The sequence below is a fragment of the Pteropus alecto genome, unplaced genomic scaffold (genome assembly GCF_000325575.1).
Source record: "Pteropus alecto unplaced genomic scaffold, ASM32557v1 scaffold134, whole genome shotgun sequence".
Taxonomy (NCBI): Eukaryota; Metazoa; Chordata; class Mammalia; order Chiroptera; family Pteropodidae; genus Pteropus; species Pteropus alecto.
Genome location: NW_006436283.1, coordinates 12,839,966 through 12,849,808, shown reverse-complemented (window position 1 = coordinate 12,849,808; position 9,843 = coordinate 12,839,966). Strand labels below are relative to the sequence as shown.

Here is a 9,843-nt window from a genome sequence, read left to right as displayed (position 1 = left end):
GCTTTATTTACACTATTTCGTTTAAGCTTTCTTACAACCCAGTGTGGTAGGGTCTATTTATATTCCAATTTTTAGATTAAAAAGGTGAAAACACGAGAATTCCAGTCAAGATAGAGAAGTAGGTACATGCTGCGCTTGCCTTTTCTCACAACCACATCAAAATTACAACTAAACTACAGAGCAGCCATCATTAAAACCACCTGAATGTTAGTTCAACAGAAGTCTTTCAACTGAGGACATATAGAAGAAGCCATCTCGAGACAAAAAAGGGAAACACACTGCCAAAATGATTTAATAGTATTTAAATCCAGGCAGTCTACTTTCACAACCTATGTCCTTAACAGCTACACCATGGTGTTCCATTGTAATATGAAATAATAACACCTGACAGGATTACCGTGAAGCTCAAGTTAAATCATGAATATGAAAACACCTTGTAAGGCATAAAATGCCATATATATAAAAGGTATAAAATAATATGCACTATAATTAGTATATAAATATTTGTGAAGACTATATGATTTAAGGAAAATTTATAGCTCATGCTTACAGCAGTTTCATTTTCACATTTCTTAAATGGGAAAAATAATATTATGTCTCATACTTGGTTGATAAGAAGTAAATGAAATAACATATTAAAATTGTTTTAATTGTAAAGTATTAAATGTAAAGTATTAATAATGAAGCTTAATGTTAGCTTTCTTAGAATATAATAAACCATAAAACTACCTTAGAACCACAGAAGTAAGTGACTAAATTGATCATCAGAATATCTACTTTTGGGAAGACTACTAAGAACTAGGAGGTTATGTTCATTTGGTGACCTTCTGAGCTAAACAGAATAATAACAAAGATAGATTGCTTTGTTTAGGAAGACCCTATAGTAATGGTATCCTTGGTACTAGTAACGACAGAATCCAGCACAGGCAAGTCAGCATATATCATTTTTCTGCAAAAACGAAATACTGAAAATGATACTCAGTTGATCGCTGTATTTTCTTCTCTCAGTAGTTTCTGAGGTGTTAGGATGTGCCTTATGAATTCCATCATTAGGTTCTTCTGTATTTGTAGGACCTTTAAGAGATCCAGATTGAGAGTTTTGGATCCTTCTGGAGAACACTAAGAACAGTGTGGAAACCACTGAAAGGTTTTGGAAGTGGATAATGTCTTTCTGCCTAAGAGGTTTCTATGTCTTCAACTGGCTTCCCTAAATAAATGTAAAGCCTGCCTTTTAATTCATAAGCCATGAACAATTTTCTGCTCTTGACTTGACCTTTAAGCTTTGCTTTTATAGCTAAAGTTTTTAAAGACAAAGTCTGTGATATATGCTATATTTTGCAGAAAATAACTTAGTAAAAATAGTGTCATTTGAGCTTACCCTTCCAATTGGCTATATTAATGCATATAATACATTTTCTTTTCTCAAAGAACAGACTGCAAATCTTGTCTAAAAACGGAAATGAGGAAATGAGTTGTTGTAGAGGTAATAGATCCATACCAAAATGAAACTTTTTCAATGTGGGATGACTACAGGTGTAGCTATGTAAAAGACCCTAGTATAGTTCATTTCATTACCTGCATGTTTCTTAAACTGAGAATGAAAAGGTTAAAAATTGCCATGCCAAAGTCTAACTAGAGAGGTTTCTGATTTAGTAAGTCTGGGGTGGAGCTCAGTATGTCCGTTTTGTAGGGGAGCCTGTTTGTTTTTGGTCATTCCACAGGTGATTGTACTGCATGCCTAGTTAAAAACCATTGCTCAGTATCATTTTATTAAAAAAAAAAAAAAAAGGAGATACAAAGAAATCGAAACTCCTCCCTGCTCTGGAGGAAAATTATGTAATTGAAGAGAAATGGCATAGATTTGATGGCTTACATAAGAAAAATCAGTTCCTAATATTATTAATATGATTGAAAAGATTTATTTGTTTACAGGATTCTGAGAATGTCACTTGTGCTTGGTTGAGCTGAATGTACATTTTATGACCTGATTATAGCATTTAAATTAAAAATCAAAACCTGGATTCAACACAGATGATTAAATACAAGGGCTTGCATCTAGAAATCTTTTTAGGATGAGTCAAAGAGCCTTAATAGTCTCATATTTAGTGATCAACATGTTTTCCAATCATGTATTAAATATAAATCTTCAATTTTAGCAGAGAGAATATGAAGAAAGACTTTGTATTTAAAGAAGTTGAAAGGCTTCTGCTTCTTTTAAGAATTAAAGATGTCAAATTTATCATTAGTCATCCATGTGATTTTGTCATTGATCACTTATTTTGAAAAGAATAAAATTTCTTATACTTTTTGAAAAAAATATGTTTATTCGTTATTTCAGTAATTTGAATAGAAAGAGCTAAAGAAAAATGAGTTGTCATTACATTCAGTAAACCTGAATATATTACCACCAATTGTTTTGGTGATTATTCCTTCCCATCAGAAGCTTAAAAAGGAGGTAACTTCAGTGTAAGAATTATTCTGGATACAAAGTGATCTTAGTCTGTAATTAGTTTCTACAGAGAAATTTAATTTTGTATGAAATTAATATTGTTTGATTTGTTTTATTAGACTTTTAGAATAAGGCATTTTCTCTGTATTCATTTATTATCTCCGGCAGCTACTTATGTATCAAAAAAATTCTAGTTGTTTGCATCAATAACCTTATTTTTATTTCTCTTTAGCTGGAGATACATTTCTTTTTTCTATCTGAAGGAAATTCTTAACAAGACAATATTCAAGACTTCATAAGTTTTACTGATTGGAAATAGCAAGGACAACTGGTGCTTAATTTTAAAAATTATTCTGCTAATTCATTGCAGTGATAACGAATACTTGCTACTGGAAATTTTCTAGGCAGAAAAATTGGCCATAGTCTCTGCTCATGTTAAGTTTATTAAGTTTCACCTTAATTGTGGAATGCAGAATCTCTTATCCTAGAAAGCAAAAATAAATAGAACCTAATAGATGTAAAAGCTGTGCATGTAGATTTTCTTCTTTTTCTCATCAAAGCTTATATTTTACCATTAGATATATTTTACTTTAACAGCTGATCAGTTTGTCTTATTTATTTTTCATTCTAATTTTTCAGACCTCAGCAATCACTCAGCGGATAAGTCCCTGTTCCACCTTGACTAGCAGCACTGCCTCTCCGCCAGCCAGTAGCCCCTGCTCCACCCTCCCACCAGTCAGTACAAATGCAACTGCCAAGGACTGCAGCTACGGGGCTGTCACTAGTCCAACCTCCACCCTCGAAAGCAGAGATAGTGGCATCATTGGTGAGTTGGTTTTTATATTAACCATTTCGTGTCTTTTTTTTTTTCTTTTTAAAATAATGACACAAGCTTAAGGTTTTCAAAAAAAAATCTGATTTTGAATTGTTGAAATGTATATATAAAATGTGTTCTCTTTATAATGATGCTGGAGAGAGAAAAAGCAGTAAACAAAATGAAAGCTATCCCTCTCCGCGTAGTCGCTCTTTTAAAGGCATTACCTGATAAAAAGAGTGGTGGATAGAAAAAGTTTTTTTCTACTTCTTTCTGTAAATTCATGTCTGTAAATACCAATAGAAGTGGTTCAGAAAAAGTTCCTTTCTTACTGAGCTGGTGGCATTCATGGAGATTCTCGTTTCTTCTTACACTTATTGCCTATTGTATACTTGTTAAGGGGACTCAGTCAGTCACGTGGAGATGAGTGAAGTTTTGGGAAATCAAACTTTTTCTAAGGAAAAAAGGGCAAGGCATACTCCCGGCTTCACTTTTGAAAAACAAATGAACCATGTAATAATAGGTTTGGTTTATGCAAAGAGTACAATGTTAGTGCAAAGTTACACCAGTACTCTTTCACACTGGGAAAACTAACTGCCCTCCTTGTCTTTGCTTTTAAATACCATGACCATAAAAGCCCTTCCTTATTATAAAATTCAGCATTTGAATAATAAGAAAGGGTCCACAGACCACTGAATAATTCTTTCTTTGTACCACAGATTAAGTCAAAGTTTCTCAAATCTTTCTACCACCAATCAGGACTTTTATAATTTTTGTTGATCTTATATTTTTGAAAGACATTTTAACATTATTCATTTTCAATAGTTTATTTCTCATTTTTAATTTATCAAACAAATACATCTCCACCAAAGCTTCTATTCAAAATGAATTAACTGGCTCTCTCACCGTTGATACAATTCCAGCTTACAGTAGGTGATATTTTAGTTGCAGTAAGTTTACAGTAGCATGATATTTTAGTTAACTAGTTACTAGTAAACATTATTATTTATAAATAATTTGAAATATTGAAAATAGTAAAACCCATTACGACCTTCGCAGACCTTTAAAGAAGTTGTGTTTTAATGTTTGGAGCCTATTGAATGTGCTCATGGTTTATCTGAAAATAGGGGATATATTTCTAGGCTAAGACCATACAGATATAAGCAAATCTTAGCCAACTCTGATTTGGGACTTAATGATAAAAACTTCTGCAGGGACACAACTCAGAAAAAATCGTGAAAGGCAAGGGGTTAAATAACAGATATTTTACATGTAGACAAGTCCTTTGGGAAATAGGAGTTTCCATTTTCTGGCTTTCATTATACTGACCCTGGCACTTGTGTGAGATCCAAGCTTCTAGCTAAGAATTACAAAGCCAGCTGAATCACCACACCTTCACACCAAATGAAGTTACATTTCAGTCAGATTTTACTAAAAAATGTTTATATTTTAAAGTAATGAGACAATTTCCAGAAATTAGGATAAGAAGAATACATCTGTTAAAAAAGACTACATATAGACATATACACACTTAATATAAATGCTGTATACACACACACACACACACATATATCACTAAACACATTTAGAAATTAAAATTATAAAATATGCTGTGGAATCCATAAAAATCTCATCGGGGAAGGTGCAACATTGAGTTTGGTGGCAAAAATTTAGGAACCATTGGACTATTTTTGACTGAAAGACTGAATATATGAAATGAATTTTTCATAAAAGTGAGTGATTTTAACCATATACCAAAATAATATAACTTAATATGACTTGAACATTTGAGTTAGCTTCAAGCATTTCTAGCCCATGGTTCTCAAAATTTTCACCAACAGGATGACCTTAGCACAGATTCCTTAGAAAACAGATCCTGAGACAGAAGGTTACATGATACCACTTTATTAAGGAAGTGTAACCCAGGGAAGCAAGAGCGAATGAATGGAGGAGAGAGGATACAAAGGAGAGAGAGCAAAGATAAGGAAAGGAATTACGTGGTCCTGCTTTTTCTGAAAGTCTTAGGCAAGACCACGTTTCTGAACTGTGGAAGGAAGGTGGGATTAGAAGGGGATTTTCCTGCAAGTTCCCTTCTCATATTGGTGTGTTAGCCCTAATATGGCATTGTTTTCCCCACTCTTAAATTGTGTAAATCTAGGAGCCTGCCTCCGATGTCTCAGTGGCATCAAAGAAGTCCATGGACAGAGGAGGGAAGCTGTATGCAGCAGCGCACAAGGCACTACTGGTTCACTGTGCCCATGACCAACACAAAAGACTAGGAGCGACCAGCAAGGATGTTAGTAACAGGGCCCCAGCTTCAGTCCAAGGGAATGGTTCGCAGCATTGCTAGGACCACGGCAGCCAGATTACAGGCAGCAAATCCAGTAAAATTCAACCCTTGCACCACATAGATCTCATAATATTCTTTTTTAGCATCTAGTGTCATCCATGATGCTATGATACTCTCAGTTCTTTTCTGAGAGGAGAGGCCCATGAGGCAGCACTTCATTCTCAGATGCAAGGAGGACATATCATAAAGAGCAGCAAGTCTGGAAGGCAACCAGGTGTCTTCTTTTGTAATTCATCTTCTTCCCATGTTACTACAAAGTCCAGAACTCTTTAAATTTCGAGTGAAAACCACACTAAAAGAATCATGGAAATTACCTCATGAACTTAGATTTCTTCTTTTAACAATAGGTATATTAAATATAAGAAGAGACTGTGAACTAACATATAAAAACTCCCCTGGAATAACATTTTATTCTTGTTCTATAATTATTGCTAAAATTTTTATAATCTAGATTTTAATGTGTTGAATCCTTCCATTTCTGGGGTTGATGAAAATTTTCCTGTTTATAATTAGTGATAAGACTAGATAAAATTCTAGAAGCCCTTTCAGTTTTGGTTTAATTTCATGAAAGGACTTGCATAGGCTTAGAGCTGTAGTCAGCTGTACAAACAAAAACGCCCTGTATTGCTTCCATATTTGGACAGATTCTTTCTCCTCTATTAGCTTCTACTTAGGGACTGTTACTTTTTTCTAATTCTTTGTTACATGTAAAGGGCCAGGAAATAAATTTAAATGAGGGAAAATATAGGATAAAAAGAATATAAAGATCTTTTTGAGACTTCTGGCACTCCAGCAGTTCACGAAAATTATATAAATTCCCTTTTGATGAAATTATGAAATTTTTAGCATTGATAGGCCCCTGTTGTAGGTCTTTTAGCACTGATGTATAAATGTTTGGTTCATTTAAATAGAGTTGTTAAGGTAAACATATGAGACGGATGTGAGAGAAAATATGTGATAGTTATATTTTGGTTTCAATTATTTAAACTTCATGGTAGAAATGAAATGATCATCAATTACTTTTTTAAAATAATGTTACTAATGCTATCATTAGTCTTGAATTTGGGTAGTAGTAAACATTAGGTGTTTTTTTTTTTTTTTTAATTCATTTTATTCTTTTTTTTTTTCTTCAGCTACATTGACAAGCTATTCTGAAAATGTGGAACGCACAAAATATGTTGGAGAAAGCAGTAAAGAATTAGGATCTGGAGGAAACCTGAAACCTTGGCAGTCTCAAAAATCTAGCATGGATTCCTGTTTGTATCGGGTTGATGAAAACATGACAGCTTCCACCTATAGCCTGAATAAGATCCCAGAGAGGAATTTGGAAACGGTTTTGTCTCAGTCGGTACAGTCTATTCCACTGTATCTTATGCCACGACCAAATTCAGTAGCAGGTAAGGTGGGGTTTTTTTTAATGATTATTTTACTGCAGTATATATCTTTATTGAAATGAAACTAAGTTCTGCTCTAACAGTATTTAAATCTTCTTTGATCAAGCTACCCTTTTATGTTTCGGTAGTATACATGTACTTATCTTTTTGATCCCAGGGGAAGACTTGTGTTCCTCAAGTGGTTGTTTAGTTCTGTTCCTAAAATACATACAAACACACATAAAATCAGAAACAGAACCTAGAAAGTATATTGTTGAAATACTAAAAATCTTTTTTTCTCACATCAGAAGTCTTTGAAAGGATTTCAGTTTGAGGTTTAAGTTTTTAAAAACCTTAGTTTTAAAAAACATTATTAAATTAAAGTGTATTTCAGTAGAATTTGTATTATCAGAAATGATATACCCATAGCTTGAGGGAGTGGCAGGCAGGCAACAATTCAGCTTCCCCATTCTGAGAGCTCGATATTTTCACGATACCTTGGCCCTTATTAAAGAACCACCAGGTACCTACATTGCTAAAGGACAAGTCAAACACCACTAGCAGTCTCTGTCATAAAGGAATGGTACAGAAGTTTAAGTGGCTAGAATATGGAGCCATTATTCTCTAGCAGCTCTTTGGAATTTTAGTCAAGGGATAATTTTTATACAGCTAAGTTGCTATTTAATAATTCAGACCAGGAGCTTTTGCAGAATAGTTGGGCATCCTGGAATTTCAAAATTCATCATCATCTGAACTTTGTCTATACTACAGAATCAAAGTTATGCTTGTCTTACTTGCCTGGATATGTTTATCTCACTGACACAAGATGATGAAATACCGTAGTCAAGAGCTCATATTTCTCAGATGTAATTATTTATGTTATGCAAGTGATAGCGTAATGCTTCTTGCCCTTCTCATTTCCTTTTTGTACCTTTTCTAAACCATTATTCTTTGTTCCATCCTCTGAGAGACCATCAGTGTCTGTCATCAGATGTGATTATGGGGAGAATGAATGGTTCATCTGGAAGATCAGTAACTCAGAAGATTTTATTAATTTTTCAAGATTATTTGCTTTTATATAATGATAGAAAATTTTCTCTTTTTTTTAAATATGTTGATCCTTAACCATGATGTCATATTAGGATCCTAGAATGTTATAACTTACGAGAAAGTGCTAGACGAATTCAATCTGTCCCGAAGAGAAGGATTTAAATCCTTGCTTATATAAAAACAGGGAAATACAGCTACCTACCTTAATGGTACATCCAGTTTACTTCACAGCTAAGCTGCAGTGATTCCTAAGAAAATTCTGGCTCTAGAAGACGGAGGTACAAGCTTCTTTTGTCCTCTTTTTAGTTTACTGAAGAGATTAAAACCTACGTTGTCCTTCTTGAGCATAATAGTTTGTAGAGATTTATTATTTTACCCAATACAAATTCTAATCTTAGGGTTTACAGAGAGTTGTCCAGAACTAGTTAGCCAGTTATGATTCTTCCCTCACTGTCTCTCAAGCTTTCTAACACTATTGCTTTTCAGAAATTGGCAGAAGTATTAATAAGTTACCAGTTATTTCTCTAACTAATAAATATTGAAGAAATTGACTGTATAACTCTATTGCAGAAAATAGAACCCAGGTTTCTATACCAGGTATTTTAATCACAGGTAAAAATATCGTTTGAAATATGTCTTAAAAAAAAAAAAACTTTACAAAGCAAGCAGTATTTTATTAGGCAATGTATCAGGATACATTCTTTCATTATGGGTTTTAAGATTTTAGTTTATTTAGAATTTTATCTTGTTAAGAGCTGATGTTCTAGTTACTTAAAAAATCTTTTAAATTGTGGTCAGCTGTTAGAGAATTATCATCCAATTTGTAATTTGGGGGCTTCTAAACTGCCTCTCATGGTATAGTTTTTGCTCTTGCCATTTAGCAACTTTACTGGTTACAGGCATCAACATAACTGTGGCTGTAGTTTTACTTCGGTATGTTTTTGCATATCCGTTGGAACAGTGACTGAAGCAAATATTAAAATAAGAATTTTATGGAGAATTACAGGAGGAAATTCTATTTGACACCCATTGTTGTTTTTGTAACATACTCACCTGCAATGTGATAAGTGCTATAATACAGTAATTTATAAAATACTGTAGGAACACAGAGGAGGAAGCATCTAAGTGCAAAGGGGCTGAGTAGAGTAGAGAAGAATAGAAGGCGTCATAGAGAAGGATGAATAAGAAATCACAAGAAGGACTAACAGAAAAAAAGGAAGGAGGCACATTATTGGTATTTCTGTGTGAGAAGAACTTGGGGTACATGGAAGAAGTGGTAGCAAATGATGTTGAAAGGTGATACCGAGGACTTTATGTACTCAGACAGTAAGTGCTGGGTTTATTTTGTTGATACTGAGGAGTATAAGCAGGAGCCATATTAAATTTACAGTTTAGAAAAATGACTACTTGTGTACATATCTATATACACAGGTAGGTAGGTAGATAAGTAGGTAGGCAGGTAGATAGATGGATAGATAGATCAATCGATACATATAGGATAGACTGAAGAAGGAAAGCCATGAGTTAGAGAAAATAGTTAAAAGCTCTGGTATTTTGCAAAATTAAAGGTAACGAATTGCCAAGTCAAAAGCTTTATCAGCATTGTTGAGAAGGGGTCTAAGAGATTTTCCTCTCCACCTCTCTCCTACGGTTAATATTACGTATGATTCTTTAAAATATATATTCACATTATATATCTATATATGATTATAATACATATGAGACATGAGGTGAAAAAAACAATAGAATTTATACAAGAGAAATGAAAGCATATGTTCTTGTAAAAATGTATACAAATATTGTAGCA

At 33.6% G+C, this 9,843-nt stretch overlaps 1 protein-coding gene across 6 annotated transcripts in view; it reads left to right on the top strand.

Annotated features, from left to right (window-relative positions):
- TANC2 (tetratricopeptide repeat, ankyrin repeat and coiled-coil containing 2) overlaps window positions 1–9,843 on the top strand; it is a 293,951-nt gene that overhangs the window by 174,336 nt on the left and 109,772 nt on the right. For all 6 annotated transcript variants that reach the window (XM_006912329.2, XM_025047068.1, XM_025047067.1 and 3 more), the window contains 2 exons: window positions 3,089–3,275; window positions 6,747–7,010. In XM_006912329.2, coding sequence (XP_006912391.1) covers window positions 3,089–3,275; window positions 6,747–7,010 — 451 coding nt within the window. The remainder of the gene's footprint in view (window positions 1–3,088; window positions 3,276–6,746; window positions 7,011–9,843) is intronic.